The sequence below is a fragment of the Aquarana catesbeiana genome, linkage group LG05, assembly GCF_042186555.1.
Source record: "Aquarana catesbeiana isolate 2022-GZ linkage group LG05, ASM4218655v1, whole genome shotgun sequence".
Lineage (NCBI taxonomy): Eukaryota > Metazoa > Chordata > Amphibia > Anura > Ranidae > Aquarana > Aquarana catesbeiana.
The window spans coordinates 54,079,733-54,100,240 of record NC_133328.1 but is presented as its reverse complement, the minus strand read 5'-3'; the positions used below and the strand labels follow the sequence as shown (position 1 = coordinate 54,100,240).

Sequence of the window (20,508 nt, the reverse complement as noted above, 5' to 3'; positions counted from 1 at the left end):
GAAGGGCGACATGTTATCTCTTTTCTCTCTGCTTTATTAGTTAACATGGCTATAATATACTATAATATCAAACAAAATATTCTCTTCTTCTAGGCTGGCCTGTTCACACCGCCATCTTTAGTCTCTGCAGTCAGCCAGTATAATTATTTGCCCACAATAAATTATCACACAGCTTCACAGAAAACTTTTGGATCAGGTGTTAATCTGTCCATCTATAGTGAGGTTTTTGAGAGACATGGAAATTCAGGCATGTTAACAAGACCAAAAAATAAAAAGCATTTGAAATGCCTGCATATAATGTTTCATAATGGTAAAGTGGGTCAATTTGTGGCTGCTGGAGATCATTACGTAACATGACTAGGGTAGATCAGAGCTCACCACCCCAAACTAACATATACTCCCCCCCAGTATTCCCCACGTTCCACCTTACCCCACTTATAGAAAAAAAACACAACTCTTAAGTGGGGTAAAATGACCGGAGACGGCCTTTTATTCACATAAACTTTATATACATAACAGAACATAATTAATGCTTTAAACCTGAAACAACGCTTTGAGATCCTTGACCGTACCACCTATCAATAACGTGTGTCTGAGGCACCAGATAGCTGAGTTGCGACCCCAGCAGCAAAAACTGGCTTGGGGCCCAACCCAGCTGACCTCAGCCACCCAGGGTTCTTACCACTACCCGGTCACTTTGCAGTGAACCATACGAACTTGAGGATACCACACCTCAGATGGTTCCCCACCGTTTACCCAATGACCAGATTTTAGACTGCCATCAAGGACCCCAAACCGCCAAATGGCAATTAACACCCACAACAGTAATAGAAAAACAATAAGGGCAGGAGGAAGGGATGTTTATCCACCGATTTTTGCTCTGCTCCTGCCCTGACCCCTCCTACCCAGCAACATATCTTACCGCTCCTCCCCATCACCCGTCTCATGGGCCAATCAGGTAAGAGTCCGTACTAGCCATGCCATCCTGAATTATTTAACCCCCCTTATGCCTGGTTCCCCTTCCACCCTGTCATGTATGCCCTATGCTGACTATGTTCCTTCTCAGCTCCAGGCATGTCTTTATAGAAGCTGGATTCTAAAGAAAATGCCTTAATTTGTTCTTTCAGCCAATTGGCCTCCCTAGGTGAGTGTGAAAGAAATAACAGTGTATGCCAACATAATAAAAACATTCATGTGTTTACAAGGTATGGTTGTGTTCGTTTTTGAATGCTTGTTAAAATGGAAATGATAGGGTGCGTTTAGTGCTCAACCTTGAGAAGCTGCTGGATGGAAAATGACTCATCAGCTGTTGTCAAATTTTTCCAAGCAAAATCAAACTACAATAAAAGAAAAAATATTATTCACATTGAGGTGGCTCTGATGTTAAAGAGAACCAGTCACCTATGGGCATTTTTTGTAATCTGAATCTCCACTCTTGAACTGCTATAATAGTGCAGTGTTATCTGCTGATAGCCTGTACACACAATCAGAAAATCGCACGAAAAATGGCGCTTTCAAAACGATTGTATCAAAATCTGATTGTTAGTACACAGCATGCGAGAGACGATCACGACAATTCATGTGAAATTATCCGATGGGACAAGCACGAAAATTTTTCTCATATGATACCAGATTGTATGATCCCAGATTGTACGATTTTCATTTAATCAGTACAGTTGTCTTTCAAAAAAACATAGAAAATACAATACATTACATCACTTACAAATTTTTTAACGAGAATTTTCGTAACTTTAGTAAACTCTTCATTTTCAATATGATATTAGCATGCAAAAAAAAAAAAAAACGAACAACCATTTGTCCAAAAATCTCATCGTGTGTACCAGGCTTAAGACTGAGCTCCGGGCAAACAGTTGGACAGAAGACCTGATTTTTTTGTCTGCTGCAGTTGCATATCACTTACAGGTCTTGTCACCCCCCCCCCCCCCCCAGCTTGTAACTGGACTGTAAAAAAGAAGCAGCAGACCTATGAGTTCATCATTCTGTCACTCTGTTCTCTCCTCTTATCAACACATACCTTGTTAGCACATGAGCACTCACTGCAACACAACTGAAGGACTACTTGTACTGCTTCTCCCTCTCCGATTCCAAGCTCTGTTCTAAAGGGATCGCAGGAGACTGATACCAAGTCAAATCTAGGTACTTACACACAAAAAATACTTTTATTGATGTTTTAATGAATACATAGATGCATTCATTTGGGTCTTTATATCAGTAGTTCAGATTTATAATTTAGTTGATTTTTTAGTGTAGCACCCCTCTGATACCTGGCACCTCCAGAGACCAGGGGCAAGCTAGCATTTTGAGCCAGGACTGAGTCCATGGCTAAAATGGGGAACTGAGCAAGGATATTGTGTGCCAGTCACTTTTGTCTTTTTAAAGTTTTATTGCAGAATGGTTAAGGAGGTAAGGGTTGGGGGTTCCAGATACCGTAGCAAATCACTTACAGACTAGACTCCAGATCAGACTGTCCAGCTTCACAGTGTCAGAACCTTTAAGCCAACTCGGCAACACTGTAAGCACATTCCCTAATTTCATGGCTTCCTCCAAGTCACCAGGCTCTTCTGAGAGGCCAACCCTCTTCCTGGCTCTCTCCAGCAAGGGGCCTCCCCTGGGTCTCCCCTTGGCACAGCTTCCTCCAGACCAGGCAGAACAGCTTCAGGACCACTTCAGCACACATTAGGCCCCAAAACAGGCTATTGGGCCTAACAGCAGAGCTCCATTCAGCAGCAACCCCCTAGACCTCAGCCCGGTGGAAGAGAGCCTCTCCCAAATATTTATATCTCCCCCCCCAGCATATATCAGTGGCATAAACCTCCTACTTGATTGGCTAAAGAAAATCTAAATATTCATAACTTAATTTTGTTTGTGAAATCTCCTACTATGACCAGTGATACAGAAATGGAGAGAGTCGGCAACACTGTGTTCCTTTAAAACAGGGGTCTTCAAACTATGGCCCTCCAGTTGGTCAAGAGGAGTTCCACCCAGGGGGGCCGTCAAAAAAAAAAAAAAATTAAAAGTCAGCAGCTACAAATACTGCAGCTGCTGACTTTTAATTGGACACTTACCTGTCCCTGGGTCCAGCGATGTGGGGGATCGAAGCCCCGCTCGTCCCCCCCCCTCCGCTCGTCGGCGCCGGCATTTCAACTGTGGACGCCGGGCTGTGGCTTCACAGCCTGGCACCCACTGCGCATGCTCGAGCGGCGGCGCGCACCGTGATTGGCGGCTCAATCACCTGGGACCTGTATTGGGTCCCAGATGATTGACAGGAAGGAGGGAGCAGAGCGGAGCCCTTCTTGTGCCTGGGGGGAAGTGATGTCACCAGCCCAGGCAAAGGAACAGGCAGACTACGAGGGACACCCTAGCAACAGGCATTTAGAGGTAAGTGAAAAAAAAAAAAATATCCAAATGTTTTTTTGTTTTTTTTTTAAGAATTTTTACAGGTATTTTTGTTTTTTGGGTGGAACCCCACTTTCAGGAACTACAATTCCCATCATGCCTAGTCATGTCTGTGAATGTCAGAGTTTCAGAGTTTTACAATGCCTCATGCGATGTGTAGTTCCGCAACAGCTGGAGGGCCGTAGTTTGAGGATCCCTGCTTTAAAATGTATTTTATTGGTTACATCAGAGTGACAATAAAACTCAGACTACGCTATGACTAAGGCTCTTTGCCAAAACACATCAGCGCTACCATTTTATTGTCACTCTGATGTAACCAATAAAGTACATTTTAAGGGATCACAGTGTTGCTGGCTCTCTCTATTTCTGTATGCTGATTTAGTGTGCAAGGACACACCGAGCAATGGCACCTGTGAGAGGATCTCGTGCTTGGACTGGATCACCCCCGTGGAGAGCGCTGCTTCCATCTCATATGACCAGTGATACCAGTGACATCTTCTCCCCCTCTTCTGTCTTTGGCAGGTTTTTTTTGGGGGGGGGGGTACCTGGTTTTGATCCACCATAAGTTCTCTCCCCTGGGACATATCACAGGTCCTAGAAGGCTGTGGGACCATTCACAAAGCCCAGTGCAGCTCGGAATTACAGACGGCTGCCCACAGTAAACTCAGGTCGCCAACCTGGCTGTAGTCTAGGGACTGGCTGGACAGAGATTAAAATCCTTTTTGCAGGTAAAATAGAGAAACATTTCTTTTACTGGTTTATTGGTAGAAAAATAAATACAACAAATAAGTGCAACAGAGTGATGGTTACATCAGACATGAGATAAAGGGGAGGATCCCAACGAAGGGATGCTATATATACATGGTACAATATTCATCAGTACAATAAGAAAATTAGAGGGGGAAAGAAGAAAAACAAAAATAGTAGCGATGCTCCATAATAAAGTGCCATCAATATCCCAAAATATGTTGTTTGGTAGGCTTGGATGCAAAGAAAATAATAAAAAGAGAAAAAGCAACATAAAAGGTACATACATTCTTATATCCACCTCAGATCGATTATGGATAAGAGAAAAAATAATAAAATAAAAATAGAGAAACATTTCAAATGTGTATGTAGCAGTTTGCTGAGAATTTATGCTTTTAAGAGATTAAAAAAAAGGACTGTTAACTGGCCCTGGGTTGATTTGTTGATTTGCTTATATGTGCTGTATTTTTCAGGTGAAATATAAGGACAAGCAGAGCTTATATGACCCTTCAGTAGACATCCCAAACCTTCTTCATTTGGAACACACCCTGAAGACCAGCAAGATGCAGAGCAATGTAAATGCATTTGAGTTAAAATGTGTGTTCTTCTTTGGGTTTAAAAAGTGCTTTCTGCTTTCAAAATGTGTGCTTACATAACATTAAAGGGCCTTTTACACAAATCTGGTCCGCTGTGTTGCATTAACTGTGCATTGCATTACGGTAGGCCATTTATTTGAATGGTCTGTCTAATGTAACAGAGCAAAAATTAGGCATGAAGCATTTCAGCAGTGCAGCACACACAGCGCTCGTTACTGGATAAAAATAGAAAGAGAGGAAGACATTTTAGAAGTCCAGCTGTATAAACCATGGCATCCTCCATGGAAGCAGTAGAGGAATGAGCATAGCCACCCTAGAACAGGAAGCGTGTTATTTGCAAGATAATCAAGTGAAAATGAGGGAGGATGGGGAACCTGAAAAAAAGAACACTACATTTTTTAAAATTAATTAAAGTGGTTCTTAAAGAGGAACTCCAGCCAACCTCCCCATTTTCTTTTTCTTTTTCCCCGCTTACCTGATGGTGGTATTTGCACATTTCATATACTCACCCATCCAGTGGATCCAGCGTTGACCCGCTGAGATCATTTCATGCCCGGCCACAGCTCTGTCCCGTGCTGCCATGTTCTTTCTGACATCATTGAGAGGCCTGCGGGCTCTTCCGGGTACAGTGGGTGGGCTTCTCGATGATGCGCCGATAGGCCAGAAACCTCCTCCTGTTCTTCGATGAAAGGCTAAGCCTGCTGGGATATGTGGTGTACTTATCCCGGGAGGCACAGTGGGCAGCGTGTGCGTCATTCGCCTTAGGTGAGTGACCTGCATAGGGAGGCGGGGTGGACATTCAACAAAAAAAAAGACATAAACAAAAGAAAAAAAAAAGCCCTATTGCTGCAGAGGAAGGGGGGAAGGATCTTCCTTGTGAGGGTGAAGGTCCACTTTAAATCTAAACGTTTTTCTTGTTGTTACCTTCCTTACATTTTAGGGAAAAAACAGCTAGCTCCCGCCCCCCCCACTGCCCCTAAAGACTTACCTGGCTCCTACTTCAGTGCTGTGCTAAGCTTCAGGTCTCCTCTCTCCCCTTCCTGCTCTCACAGGCTTCACTGTTAGTAGTGGGAGCCATTGGCGTGGCTGGGGAGAGGGTGGGTTGGCTGAGCCATGCTGTGTGTGTGTGTGTCTATGGACACACACAGCCCGGCTCAGAAGTATGCCTGAACAATTGCCCCCACAACAGTTCACTTGCTATAGGGGCTCTTGCAGGGAGAGGATGCGGACAGTGTCAGCAGGGGCCTGTTAAAGAAGAGGTATCATTTCTTTTTATTTCAATAATAAAGAAAAAGGACCTTTAGTATCACTTTAAGCTATCCTTTAATATTTACCTTTATGATGCATGAAATAAAACTTCTTTTTATTATAGGTTCTATTCATGCACACTGGGCATTTTAACAGCTGCTCCTAGTGGCATCTGGTGTTTTTGTTCCCCTGCCTCTAAACTCCCCTGCATATTAGCCTATGTATCCATACACACATAGACTTTTAGCAGAATTTAGTGGCAGGAGAGTTCAGAAGCAGGAAAAAAAAACCCTCTGCCAGTGCAAACAGGAGAAGCAGAGTTTTGGCAGAAAAAAATGCTTGATGCTTGCAAACGATTGTTAACGCTAGGCGCGTTTAGCACTTTTAATGGCCAGAATACATTGTTGTTGAATTAATGCCCAAGTACTTGATGCTGTAAATGTGCCTAAAGGGTTGTAAAAGCGTTAGACACTTTTAGAACTGTCAGGTGTTTTTCCTGCAAAGACTGCTGCCAGGAGGAAAAGACTTCTAGGAGAGTTTGCAAATGTCCTGTGTGCATGGGGCCTTAGATCCAGTGTCATTAAACTACTGGTTTAAAAAAACGATATCTTCTGATAGGACTGATCAATGTACTTCTTACTGAAAAAGGGGAATCCCAAAAGTGTCCACTGCTGAATCATTGGTCATTGGTAAAGAGGAAAATAACTCAAAAAGACTTGTTGTGTTATAGGGAACTTCTAGAAATGTTTTACCTATCCTGTAAAATACCTTTAGTCTGGACTTTCTCTTGAAAAATAGCTATGCAATTGCTGGTATATGAGTGTGCTTAGGCAATCCTGTTTTTAACCTCATAACTATATACAGGGCTTTTTTTCCTCAGAAAATAGGGGTAGGAACTCCCCCCTTCTGAGTCACTTCTTTTCTCCGCCCCCTACCCACCTCCAAGCACCATCCCTTGGTTCCACCCCCTACCCACCTCCCAGTATCGCCCCTTTTAGATTATACAGAACCAAGTATGATTTTGTGGTGCTAAGTAATTTGTATGGAATTTGTTAATGACAAGAAAAGCAGTAAAGTAGATTTACCACAGTCAGCAGCAATAGACCCTTCCCAGCAACAATAGATTCCCCCAGGAACAATGGACCCCATAGACCCCCTCAGTCAACAGTAGATTCCTTCCAGCAACAATTGACCCCTCAACAAAATAAACTTAACCAGCAACAACAGATTCCTCACCAGCAACAATAATAGACCTCCCCAGCAATATTAGAACATCATGCAAAAATAGATCTTCTTCAGGATCAAAAGATCCCCCAGCAGCCAGCATCAATGGACCCTTCAGCACACACCCCAGCACCCCTTGCCATTATATACATTCAGTGCTGGAGGTGCCGGAACGTCATCCCCCCACGTTCCCACTGAAAAAATAGCCCTGACTATATATCTGAAGTGTCAGATCCAAGGCACTGCTGCCTCTGACTGCTAGTTTAGGAGATTTGGAGTGAGATTTGGTGATGTCATTACTGTGCTGCTCATTGTTCTCCACGTTGGAGGTTCTGACATGAGGAAGCAAAGCCCTGCCTCTACCAAGATGGTTGTCTCCATACAGAGACACTGTGCAGAACAAGGCTTGGTAAGTCAGTAATGTGAAAAGACCACCTGCAAGGAGACCACAGGAAATGTCGGCAACTGGTCCTTTGCCCTCTGCTTGCCTTATTTTGGGCACATCTTCCAGAGTTCATTTCTAATAAAGGCTCCCAGGGTATTGACAGTCAGCCGAGTGCACCAGCCAGCATAACTGTTTAAACTATGTCAGAGTCAAAAGTTCATTGACTTAGCAAGAATCATGAGTTCAGTGCCTTCTTTGTGAGATCCCCATTTCTTCAGCAATGTAAATGGGTTTTGCTATTTGAAAAAACATTTCCTTATAACATGCAGATAGAAGAATTTCAAATCAAATTCTGTTTTAGCTGTGTTTTTAAACATTTTCCTATATTGTTTGTTATTCCTTACAGACCACCTACAAGAAACAGTTTGAAGAAAACAAGGGGAACTACCATTTTGGTTTGGGTACAGCAGAGCAAATTCATCATAAAGAAAATGCTGTGCTCCAGAGCCAGGTAATAGCAATAATGATGATGATGATAATAATAATAATTAGCACGGTTGCAAGCTTTCCTGAAACTAAAGTGGGCCTTCAATTTCCTCCCCCCGGCCTCTAACCAATTTTCAGACTTTTTTTTTTTTTTTACAAAATAGGGGATAGATTTATGGCATTTTTATTAATGATTTTTTTTTATTAGTAATGGCGGCGATCTGTGATTTTTATTGTAACTGCGACATTGCGGCGGACAGATTGGACACTTTTGACACTATTTTGGGACCATTGGCATTTATACAGCGATCAGTGCTATAAAAATGCACTGATTACTGTGTAAATGACACTGGCAGAGAAGGGGTTAAACACTAGGGGGCGATTAAGGGGTTAACTGTGTTCCCTCAGCATGTTCTAACTGTAGGGGGGATGGGCTCACTAGAACATGACAGAGATCACTGCTCCCGATCACTGGGAGCTGTAGATCCCTGTCATTTTGCTAGGCAGAACAGGGAAATGCCTTGTTTACATAGGCATCTCCCTGTTCTGCCTCTCCGTGCCACGATCGCGGACCAACGGCAGACACTGAGTACGCGGGACCTGCGGGCACACTCCCGCGGATGACGTAGCGCAGACCTCTAAAAGGCTCACAGAAAATACTTTTTGATTACAACTAGCACAAATGTGATTGTCATTTCTTCCAGCAGTGTTATATGTTTTTGTTATTTATAGGTAAAATATAAGGAGAATTATGAAAAATCAAAGGGTAAATCCATGCTGGAGTTTGTTGACACCCCATCATATTACGTCTCCAAGGAGGCTCAGAAAATGCAAAGTGAGGTTGGTATATAGTGCTGACCTTGTTTTACAGTATATGGGATACCAATATGAAAAATGGTGCAATATACAGTAACCTTTAATAAGAATCTGTGGTAGTGACAGGATGTACTTTTTGCAAGAGAATAAAAATATTTTAGTTTGTGAATAGCATTCTACTTTAAATACACTTTAAAGTTTTGGATGGAGTGGGAATATTTGTTCCTCCACCATCAGAGAAATGTTACATCCCACTGGCAACTACAGACTATGTAGTATAGGTGGCTGGCATCCATGGGTGAGCCCACTACAGGTGAACTGTTGTCCTTTCGTGGATTCTCCATAGTAAGACTTTGAAGGCTAAGAAATCCTCAATGATATTCAAATTATCTATATAATATACTGATTATTACATATGTACATACAGTACATGTGTAATACATATGTAGTACATATTCAGTGGAGTTTAGGCAGGGTTGATCCTCACAAATTTACTTGCCAGGAATAATTATCCTGTTTGATTGTTAGAGATCTATTGATTTCTCCCTAAGTTTGGCCTTGTTGAACTTTTCTTTTTTGCCACTAGGTGGCCGGGTACTTGGTGGTACTAGATACGAGAAGGGCAACGCAAGGTCAGGTTATGGGTATATGGGGTATCTCAGCCAATGGGCAGGGGTTTTCTTGAATCATTTGGTCTGCTGGGAGAACCTATATATTCAGGTAGAGTCAGGTGATCTATGTTCTCTGCCACTTGGACGGCTGTCTGGGTGAACGTGTATTGTATTGCCCGGGCTGCTAGGCTGGAGATTGGGCCTATCCCGGGCACATCTGGCTGCTAGGCTGTCTGAGGGCCTATCCAGAAGCAGGAGAGCAGCGCAGGGCTGGGACTGCAGTTTGCAGTCCAACGAAAAGTGACAGTTCTGCCAGCCAGAGAACCTGTCAAGGTCGGAGGTAGAAGGGAAGCTGTCACCACTAAGGGGTCAACCACCTTATTACCAGGGACCACAGTGAGTAACTGAAGCAAGTACCGGAGCAGCATTCTCACCAAAGGGTGAAGACTCTGGAAACTTCAGTGGGTATCAAGCCAGGGACCCAGCCAGCGGAGGTGATGCTTGCAGAGCAGCCTTGTGTGTCAAGCCACGAGCAGGCCAGTGGGGTGAAGCTTGAGAGGTATCTTGAGTGGCAAGCTAGGGACCCAGCAGAGAAGCGGGGGTGACGCTTGAGGAAGATACTACAGTGAAGATTGGAGGAGCTCACGGGATTCAGTGGCAGTGAATCAGCGGGTCTAGTAAGAGACCAGGAGCTCAGTGGGCTGAAGAAGGAGAGATTGTTGTGGAAGTGAAAGGAACTGTTGAGCTTTGTGTTAGGAACTGTTAAAGACTGTTGCCGTAGGAGATGGCATTCCCGCACATGCAGATGTGGCGTCTTGCTGGATGCTTTTCCCTGCATGGCTGTCCTCCTATTGAAGTCTCGTAGTCTGCCAATTGAACTTGCTACTACTTAAGGGTGTCCTGTCCCTAATCCTCTTTCCCCCCAAAAAATTTTTTTAAGAGAAATAAAATTCTTTTGCATTCAAGAAGTGTCTGACGCCCAATGACTTTAAATATTTTGCACCCACCATGCCTCACAACCCACTATATACAGAAGGATGTCAGCTATCTCTGGCCCTGGAGGTTCTCATTAGACCGAAGGAGGCCTGGGACCTTGCTACACATATAACAAAGGTTACTTTACCATACTATACGAGGTGTGTCTAAACATTTCAGTGAATGGTCCGATATCTCAGTGGCAACATGGATCATGTGCGTGCGCATGCACATGGCTATCCAGAGACACGTTGGGAAGCACCACCTAGTGTTGAGTACATGTGACACGTCAGGGTAAACCCGCTGTGGGCAGTCGAACGTAGTCAGTGTGAGAGGTAGAGTCACAATGCAATGGAACAATGGGTTAACATCAAGTTCAGCTACAAATTGGGGAAAAAGGCGACCGAGACGCATGAAATGTTGGTGCAAGTGTACGGGACGGAAGCCGTAAGTAGAAAATGTGTTTACTAGTTCAAGCATTTTCACGATGGGAAAGAAATAACTGAGGATGAGCCACATTCGGGTCGGCCGCCGACATGCAGAAGCCCAGACATGATCGAGCGAGTGCAACAAATGCTGGCACGAGATTGGCGACTGACTCTACGATTGATTTTGGAGGAATTGGGCATTAACAAGGACATGGTGCGCACCATAGTCCGCAAAGATTTGGGTAAGCGGAAGATCTGTTCCTGGTTTGTTCCGCACAAGCTGATAAATGAGCAGAAAGCAAAACGGATGGAAACCTCTGGAGATTTCATTACCATGTGTGACCAGGATCCATCCTTTATGCAAACCATCGTCACAGGGACGAGACCTGGTGCTACAGTTTGATTTGGAAACCAAGCGGCAATCAATTGAATGGCATTTACCGTCTTCCCTGCGACCCAAAAAGAGGTGCCTGTGGGCTCCTTTCTGTTTCCCCGCCTGAAGAGCGTTATGAAAGGTGCACGTTTTGCGGTCGTGGCGGCAATCCAAGAATGTGTGACAGCGGTTCTGCAATCGATTCCTAAAGATGCCTTTGCTGACAGTTTCCGCAAGCTTTATGAACGTTGACAAAAGTGTGTTGTGAAGGATGGCGATTGTTTTGAAGGCAAATAAAGGTCATTTGTTTGCATCTTCTGTTTTGTTTGTTTTCTGATACCATTCACCAAACTTTTTATATACACTCATACTTTATATCATCATATTTATCATAAATTTAAAGCTGAACTCCAGGTTAGATCTTAATTGCATAGTTACTTTGATCCATTTTGGCACAATTTAAGTATACATATCTCATACCAGATGGGCTGCTGGGGAAGCTGACAATAGCTGTCCGCTTATGAAACCTGTGCAGAGCATCTTCCCATCTTCACACTGACCACAGGGGGTCGCCCACTAGGCACTGCCTTCATTCACAGAGCTGCTTAGACTTTTGCAATGGATACAAGGTGTTTTAGGATTGAATGAGGTGCAGATTGTGACATCATTGCACCTCCTCTCCATCTTCTCTGATCAAAGAATGCCATGTATTCATGAAAAAAACTCAAGGCATTTTGTAAATGGTGGCAATGTCCAGCAAGCGACTCAGGAGATCGACCCTCTGTGGTCCTTGTGCTACTCGGCACAAGTCCCAGAAGATAGTGGCTATAACTGTAATATGCTATCTTCTACAGTGATTGCATCCCCAGCTGCCCATGAGGTATGAGATAAACATACCCTCATTGGTTTAGGCTGGACCAAAGTAACTACAGTATGCAATAAGGGTCATACCTAGAGTTCAGCTGTAAACCTATAATGGACCACAGTTGTCTACTTCTTCCTCACTTTTAGTTACAACTGTTTGCTCCACTGGAGCAAGACTCGCTTCAGGACTTTAAACTTATAAGACAGCTTGGCTATTTACTTAGTTGAATCGGGTATGGGTGGGCAAAAATGTGAAGTATGTAGAAAGAATATTTGAATTAATAGAATATTAGCTACACCAAAATGTGAGCCATTACTACTATATGCCATGATAGAAATAGTGTATCTCTTGTCAAAATGTTTTTTTGGTTTTAGATCAGGGAAAGGGTTAGAATATCTGTTTGGTCTTTACTATGTCCCTAATGGAGAGATTCACCCCTTCAATTTGTCCTATTGACCACTGTCATTGGGACTGCAAAATCCAAAGTTTTGCAGTTGTAACCAAAACAGTAAGCGAGGGGAAATGTTAATGGGGGCATCTGTTATAATGACAACTGTCTAACTCTAAGTGAGTGTAGCGAGGTCCCAGGGCCCCTGGGGCCTAATGGTGACCTCCAGAGTTAAGGACAGCTGACATCCTTATATGTAGAAGGGGTTACGAGGCATGGTGGGTGTAATGCAAGGTAGATTCATGGGTGTCAGACACTTCTTGAATGCAAAAAGAGATTTATTTTCTCTTGAACAGACCTGGGGGAGAGAGGGTTAGGGCCAGGACACCCTTTAGTAGTTGCTATGTTGATTTGGATGACTCAGAGACTTCTATAGGCAGAAAGCCATGCATGGAAAAGCATCATCAAGACACCACATCTGCATGAATAGGATCGCTGTATCCTATGGCAACAGTCTTACAACAGTTTCTAACACAATTTGTAACAAACTCCTTTACTTCTTCTACAATCTCCTCTTGTAGATCTTCATTCCACTGAGCTCCCAGTCTCTCTTTCATTAGACTTGCTGATCCACTGCCACTGGATCTCCTGAGCTCTTCCAACCTTCGCACACAGTATCTTCCTCAAGCGTCACCCCCGTGTCCCTGCTTGGTCCCTGGCTTGGCACACAAGACTGCTCTGCAAGTGTCACCTCCGCTGGCTGGGTCCCTGGCTTGACCACTGCTGAAGTTTCCCAATTCTTCACCGTCCCCGGTTGGTGAGAATTCTGCTCTAGTACTTGCTTCAGCTACTCGCTGAGGTCCCGGGTAACAAGTTGGATGGTCCCTCAGTGGCAACAGCTTCCCCTCTACCTCTGAACACGTCAGGTTCTCTGACCGGCAGAACTGTCACTTTTGGTTGGACTGCAAGCCGCAGTCCCAACCCTGCGCTGCTCTCTTACTTCTGGATAGGCCCTTAGACAGCCTAGCAACCAGATGTCCCCAGGATAGGCCTCAGGCTCTGGCCTAGCAGCCTGGGGCAATACAACACACATCCTCCCAGAAAGCCTTCCATGTGGCACAGAACCCCGATTACCTGATCTCATCAAATAAATAGGCTCTCCCAGCAGGCCAAGGGACCAAGAAAATCCCTGCCCATTGGCTGAGACACCCCATTCATTCCTAATCTGTCCTTGCAATGCCCTTGTCTTATCTAAAGCCACCAGATACCCGGCCATCTAGTGACAGAAGAGAGAAGTACAGCAATCCCAGAATTAGGGTGAAATCAATTGACCTCCTATCAATTGGCCAAGGCAACTATCACTTGGCAAATAAATTTACTAGCAACCCTACATAAACATCAGGGTGCTACAGGAGTGTTTGCCCTCACTTTGGAGTGATTTCCACTCAGTTCCTGTTGTATCTCCCTAATGGGCACAGAAAGCCAAAAAAAATAAAAGCTTGGAAAGGATTCTAATCCATCTCTACCCTATCCAAAACAAAAAAACTGTTTTAACTATTGAAATACACACTTTGAATGTTACATGCTACCCTCATAAATATATAAAATATCAAATAAAAATTTGCTGGTTTTGTATATCAATAATCTGTTTATTGAATCAGCTGATTAGCAAAAAAATTGACTATTATTGTTTAGAAATAGAGTATAGTCTGTCACAGCTGTACGTTGGTGAAGGGACATCTCCTTGCTGGTGTCAATGAGACCTTTAAAGTCATTGAGGAACACTGAAGCCTTTTTAAAACTAAATAAATAGAATGCATTTTTGAGTTTTACACGGAAAGTTACATTTCTCTGCAAGATATTGAGCGATTTAACAGCATTTTATTTTGTGATCAGAAATTATATCGGAAAGACTTTGAGGAAGCCATAAAAGGGAAAGCGTCAGTGGACCTGGACCTTACACCCAGCTTCCTGCATGCAAAACATGCTACTAGTCTGCTCAGTGAGGTATGACTCACACAACATTATAGTGTTATCTTTTCATATATGTGCATAATGACTGTTTGATAAGCTTTTCATTTTTGTTTTATTGTTTTCATCTCTAGAAAGAATACAGGAAAGATCTAGAAGAAAGCATCAAAGGAAAGGGACTGACTGGTCTGGAAGACACTCCTGATTCGATAAGAGTTAGAAATGCAGCACACATACTAAATGAGGTAAACTGATAAAGTAATTATAAAGTTCAGGGGTTCAGCAACCATGAGGACACATTCTGCAGAGTGGTTGTATGTTCTCAGTGTTTAGGGTTTTTTCTTGGTATTCCAATTTCTCCCCGTAATGTAAAGACTATCTAAACCCAAGTACAAAATGTAATATATAATAATGTTAGGTACCTGCACAAAATTAGAATACCACCCTTACCGAAGAGCTGTTTAACTTACAGCTATAAAAGCCGAGTAATGTTGACCATAAAAAAAGACAAGAATCTCGCTCCTCACAATCACTGAATGTGCCCAAACTATAAAGTGCTAAGTAAATTGCAATAACATAATAAGTAATCAAAATGTGGCAACCAAAACGTGCTATGTAATGTCCTTAAAAGTTGCTTTGTGCAAAAGACAAATAATTCATAAGTCCAATAAAGTCCTCAATAAAGTGCTTGTTGTTCAATAAAGTGCTTGCTGCAATTATTAATAAAAGTGCTTGCTGTGAATCTATACCAAAATGGTGACTTGGGGACAGATAAAATCCGCCAATCTGTGCTCCCAGGTGACATCACTCGGCACTTACCAGAAAAATTTGAACCCATGGCAGAGCAACCAGACCACAGAGAAAGACCGGGGGAGGGCAGAGAGTGGGCTGTACCAGGGAGAGACAATGGTGGAACTAAACAAAGGGAGAGGAATATCATATGGTCCAATGGTGACTGTTCTATTGCCCTATACTATCCAGGATATCGATGGATGAGTGACCTCAGCTCCATTTGAAGACACACTTACCTGAGAGTGCTGTTTGACCTTCTTTGAGAAAAGGGGTCAAATTCTTCTGGTAAGTGCGGAGTGATGTCACCTGGGAGCACAGATTGGTGGATTTTATCTGTCACCAAGTCAACATTTTGGTATAGATTAACAGCAAGCACTTTTATTAATAATTGCAGCAAGCACTTTATTGAATGGCAAGCGCTTTATTGAACGGCAAGCACTTTATTGGGGACTTTTTTGGACTTGGAATTTTTTGTGTATTGCACGAAGCACTTTTTAAGGACATTACATAGCACGTTTTGGTTGTCATATTTTGATTATTTATTATGTTATTGCAATTTATTTAGCACTTTATTTGGGCACATTCAGTGATTGTGAGGAGCACAAAACATAATATATTGCAGCTTAGATGTGGTGGATACATTTGTTTTTTCCAGTTCTTTTTTATTTAGTTTCACCTGATGAGCCAATAACACACTTCCTGTTGAAGAGTGAAAACATTTACTTATTTGTCACCTTAGTACAGGAAGTTTACTAGGACTTCAGAAACACCCTCCATCCTCATCATCCCTAAAACATTGGGGGAGGGGTGTTCTGTAGTCTGTAGATAAACTGAGCAGACCAAAGCGGAACAAGAGAGGTTTAATGTAAGTGTTTGTATACACTTTAAATGCATACTATAGTAATTACATACATATGACTTTTTGCATTATACAACCTTCTCTATGCTCCAGTTAGTGTAGCTTTGCAAGCCCTGAAAGCATATGAACCAATAAGAACACTAGAATACATTTTTGAAAGAAGAGCGCAATTTGAGAGATGAATATACAGGCAGTGATAGAGATTAGTTAGTAGGCAGCCAGCTGTATACGATATAGACCATTCTGATTGTTTGCACTCATTCAGTTTAAATGCAAGATTACTATGTTGGACTAGAGTGGGTCATCAAGATCTGGGGTTAGACACAGACTTCTGGGTGATTAGTCCTGTGTATAGAAGGATAGGTGGTATGAAGGAAAATTCCACTTCTATGGGCTATAACACCCTGGAAAGCAGCACCTGTCTGTTTTTTAGCCCAATGTACAAGGTGCATTTCCTGTACTATTGTGTTTCTTTTCTTTCTTTTTTTTATTCCTACTGGATGCTTACTGGGTATGTCAGTGGTTTTTTATTTTATAGTGCTCTCTATACTAGAAAGAGAAGATGCAAACATCCTCTTCTGAGCTAAACTATGGATCTGTGACATGCCATTGTAGGCTTCCCACCAAGTGACTACCTGATTTGGAGTACTCCAGCTATCTTCCTCCTGGGGGCCCTGTTGCCTGGGCTTACCTTCATCTATCTCACACTTTAGAAGTTGAATCACAATTTTGACATTGTCAGGGCTGTTCGGCTATGTCTTATTTTTGAAATGTGGATGCCTTTTTTTCTGATTCCATGTGAAGGTCGTGTTGCCTCAGAAGCTAAAACAAGTTATTGAATTTTCTGTGTCTAATCCAGGATTAACGTGAACTTGTGCTTTGCCCATGTAGAGAATGGTGAGAAACACATGGTACTTCTAGGTATGGAGGAGCGTGTGAATCACTTCCCTTCCTCCCACATGGCTATGCTGATGCTTGGCATTGCAAGTAGGTGCAGCTGTTTTTATATATATATATATATATATATATATATATATATATATATATATATATATATATATATATATACATACATACATACATACATACATACATACATACATCCATACATATATATACATACATACATATATACTAGATTATCAAAAGTATCAAAATGGACCTTGCTTTGTGCACTGGTGTGCATTCATGTTAGAACAGGAAGGGGCCATCCCCAAACTGTTCCCACAAAGTTGGGAGCATGAAATTGTCCAAAATGTCTCGGTATGCTGACGCCTTAAGAGTTCCCTTCACTGGAACTAAGGGGCCAAGCCCAACCCCTGAAAAACAACCCCACATCATAATCCCCCCTCCACCAAATGATTTGGACCAGTGCACAAAGCAAGGTCCATAAAGACATGGATGAGCAAATTTGGGGTGGAGGAACTTGACTGGCCTGCACAGAGACCTAATCTCAACCCAATTGAACACCTTTGGGATGAATTGGAGCGGAGACTGCGAGCCAGGCCTTCTCAGCCAACATTAGTGCTTCCCCTCACAAATGCACTTCTGGAAGAATGGTCAAACTTTCCCATAGACACACTACTAAACCTTGTGGACAGCCTTCCCAGAAGAGTTGAAGCTGTTATAGCTGCAAAGGGTGGACCAACTCAATATTGAACCCTACGGACTAAGACTGGGACCTGAGATGTCATTAAAGTTCATGTGCGTGTAAAGGCAGGTGTCCCAATACTTTTTGTAATATAGTGTGTGTGTATATATATATATATATATATATATATATATATATATATATATATACACATATACACTGTATATACTTTTTTTCTCTCTGTAGTGTAGTTGATTAAGTTATGCACGTCTCATGTTGGAATAGAGCGTCTTCTCTCCTGAATTGCCCACCATTTTCTACTGTTTGCCTTTCAGGGGTTTTAGCCAATAGGGGTACGTTTTTTTCAATCTACCATGAGTATAGCTAATGCTGTTATGTTATGCTGCGTTTCCCAATGAACTCAATGAAGTAAATAAATGAATAAAAATCATCAGAGTAACAAGTTGTGTTTTCTTCTTATAAGAAAGAATACCGTAAGGATCTGGAAAATGACATTAAAGGAAAAGGCATGGAGTTGAGTGCAGACATCCCTTATATGATCCGAGCTAAGCGGGCATCTGAAATCCTTAGTCAAGTAAGAAAAAAATTTAAATGATAAACAAATATCAATTTACTGCTTTTTTGGGATATCTAAATTCAGCAAAAATGTGATATATTGAAGCTTACCAGTCTTTAGATGTTGTAGCTGCATTCCTTTCCTTTTTTTTCCAGGCTTTTCCCCCTTTATTTTTTACAGAGTGATCCTGCCAGTAATACACTTCCTGTTGTAGGGTGACAGCACTCACTCATTGTACTGTATTCGTGGAGGGGCACTGTTGTCACCCTAGGACAGGAAATGCATTAGGATTACAGAACATCCCCCCTCTTTATAGAGGAGAACTGGGTATTGTTAATTAGTACTTGGGATTTCAGTGACACAGAGGCTGAATCTACATGAGGTTATGAGTTAACTGGATTTCTTGCAAGGTCAACAGGTGTTTTTTTTTTGCACTTATTGAACAAATACAACAAGCTGCTTTTAATAGTATATTTAGCACACCAAATGGGGCAAATCAGAGAAATTCATTGTTTGCTACAAATGCCACTCTTTATCACTTGTTAGCCTTTTTTAGCCTAAAATGGATGATCACATAGGCTGCACATAAGGGAATATACTAGATTTTAAAATGTTCAATATTCTAAATTCTTTGTTTTTTTTAAAGACTGTTTTTATTTAGGATTGTAGCATAAATACAGCCACACAATGAAATATAACAGTTTCTTAGGCGCAGCTGAGAAGCAACTACAGCATACTTTTAGGCACAGTAGGGATATGACAGATTAAAACGGACTTCATTACATAACTTGACATATCGTTGGTATAGTGTCATTCTAATTAAGTCACACGAGAAGCCTCTATTACATGTTATTTTAGACTAGGAATAGTTTGCACTAGCGCCATCCAGTACTGAAAAGGGTAGGAATGTAGATAATGATTAATTAATAATAATTGCCACTAGATTGGGGTGACCCCATTGGGGAATTTTGTGCTTGACGTCCCTAAAGTATTCTTTATTTGTATTCTTTTTGGTGGAAGCAGTTCTGTATTTCTGTATCTAAAGCCTCGTACACACGATTGGATTTTCCACAGACAAAGCGTCAGACTTTTTCCCGAAGGGCGATGGCCATGAACTTGTCTTGCATACAAACGGTACACAATTGTCGGCTAACAAACACGAATGTAGTGACGTACTGCGTGGCTTTTCAGCTCTTTAGCGCCACTTTTTGGGCTCCTTCTGCTAATTTTGTGTTTGGTGAGCATTGATTCCGAGCATGCGTGTTTGTACTTTGGACTTTTGTCTGACGGACTTGTGTACACACGATCAGAAAATCTGACAACAGACCATTGTTTTTGGAAAATTTTATAAGCTTGCCATCCAACATTTGTCCGCGGAAAATTAGACAACAATTGTCCGATGGAGCATACAAACGGTCGGATTTTAGGCCAACAGTCTGTTAACACACAATTCCAGATGGAAAAACTGATTGTGTGTACGAGGCTTAAGAGCTAACCACTTCCAGACCGCCCACCGTCATTGTATGTTGGTACTTTGAAGAGGGGTATCATTGTTATGGCAGCAGCTATCTGCCATAACCCCGGTATCCTCCTCTTCAGCGGGCGGTCCGGTTCAAGATAAAAGTGGCCTCTGCGGCGGATTCACCGCGAAATCACGTTTATCGGGGGCGGGAGAGGGTCCCCCCCTTCCCGACGCGCTCCGGTGCCCTCCGCCCCTTACCGCAGCCTTCGGCAGCGGCGGAGGCGATTGCATGTTCTCCCCAGTGTGACATGGAGATGAGTGAGGGGAAGATGGCCCCCACCCGTCTCCATATCATTGCAGGGCGGAAGCGACGTCAAAACCTCACTTTCGCCCATAGCTCTTAAAGGGCCCGCTTTTTTTTTTGTATTTTTTTAAATGACATTTTTTTTTTGTTGCATTTTAGTGTACATTTAAGATCTGAGGTCTGTTTGACCCCAGATCTCATATTTAAGATGTCCTGTCATGCTTTTTTTACTATTACATTCCTTGTAACAGGAATAAAAGTGACATGTTTTTTTTTCTTTTTAAAAAGAGTGTAACAGTGTAAAAATAAAAGGTAAAATAAATAAGAAAAAAAAAATTTAAATGCGCCCCGTTCCGAGCTTGCGTGCAGAAGCGAACGCATACGTGAGTAGCG

At 42.4% G+C, this 20,508-nt stretch overlaps 2 protein-coding genes across 3 annotated transcripts in view; both read left to right on the top strand.

The window, feature by feature from the left end:
- The window catches only part of LOC141144255 (LIM zinc-binding domain-containing Nebulette), a 395,409-nt gene that overhangs the window by 320,852 nt on the left and 54,049 nt on the right, over positions 1–20,508 (top strand). The window lies entirely within an intron of this gene.
- The window catches only part of LOC141144254 (uncharacterized), a 147,444-nt gene that overhangs the window by 100,501 nt on the left and 26,435 nt on the right, over positions 1–20,508 (top strand). For both annotated transcript variants that reach the window (XM_073629750.1, XM_073629751.1), the window contains 6 exons: positions 4,638–4,739; positions 8,024–8,128; positions 8,836–8,943; positions 14,456–14,566; positions 14,665–14,775; positions 18,257–18,367. In XM_073629750.1, coding sequence (XP_073485851.1) covers positions 4,638–4,739; positions 8,024–8,128; positions 8,836–8,943; positions 14,456–14,566; positions 14,665–14,775; positions 18,257–18,367 — 648 coding nt within the window. The remainder of the gene's footprint in view (positions 1–4,637; positions 4,740–8,023; positions 8,129–8,835; positions 8,944–14,455; positions 14,567–14,664; positions 14,776–18,256; positions 18,368–20,508) is intronic.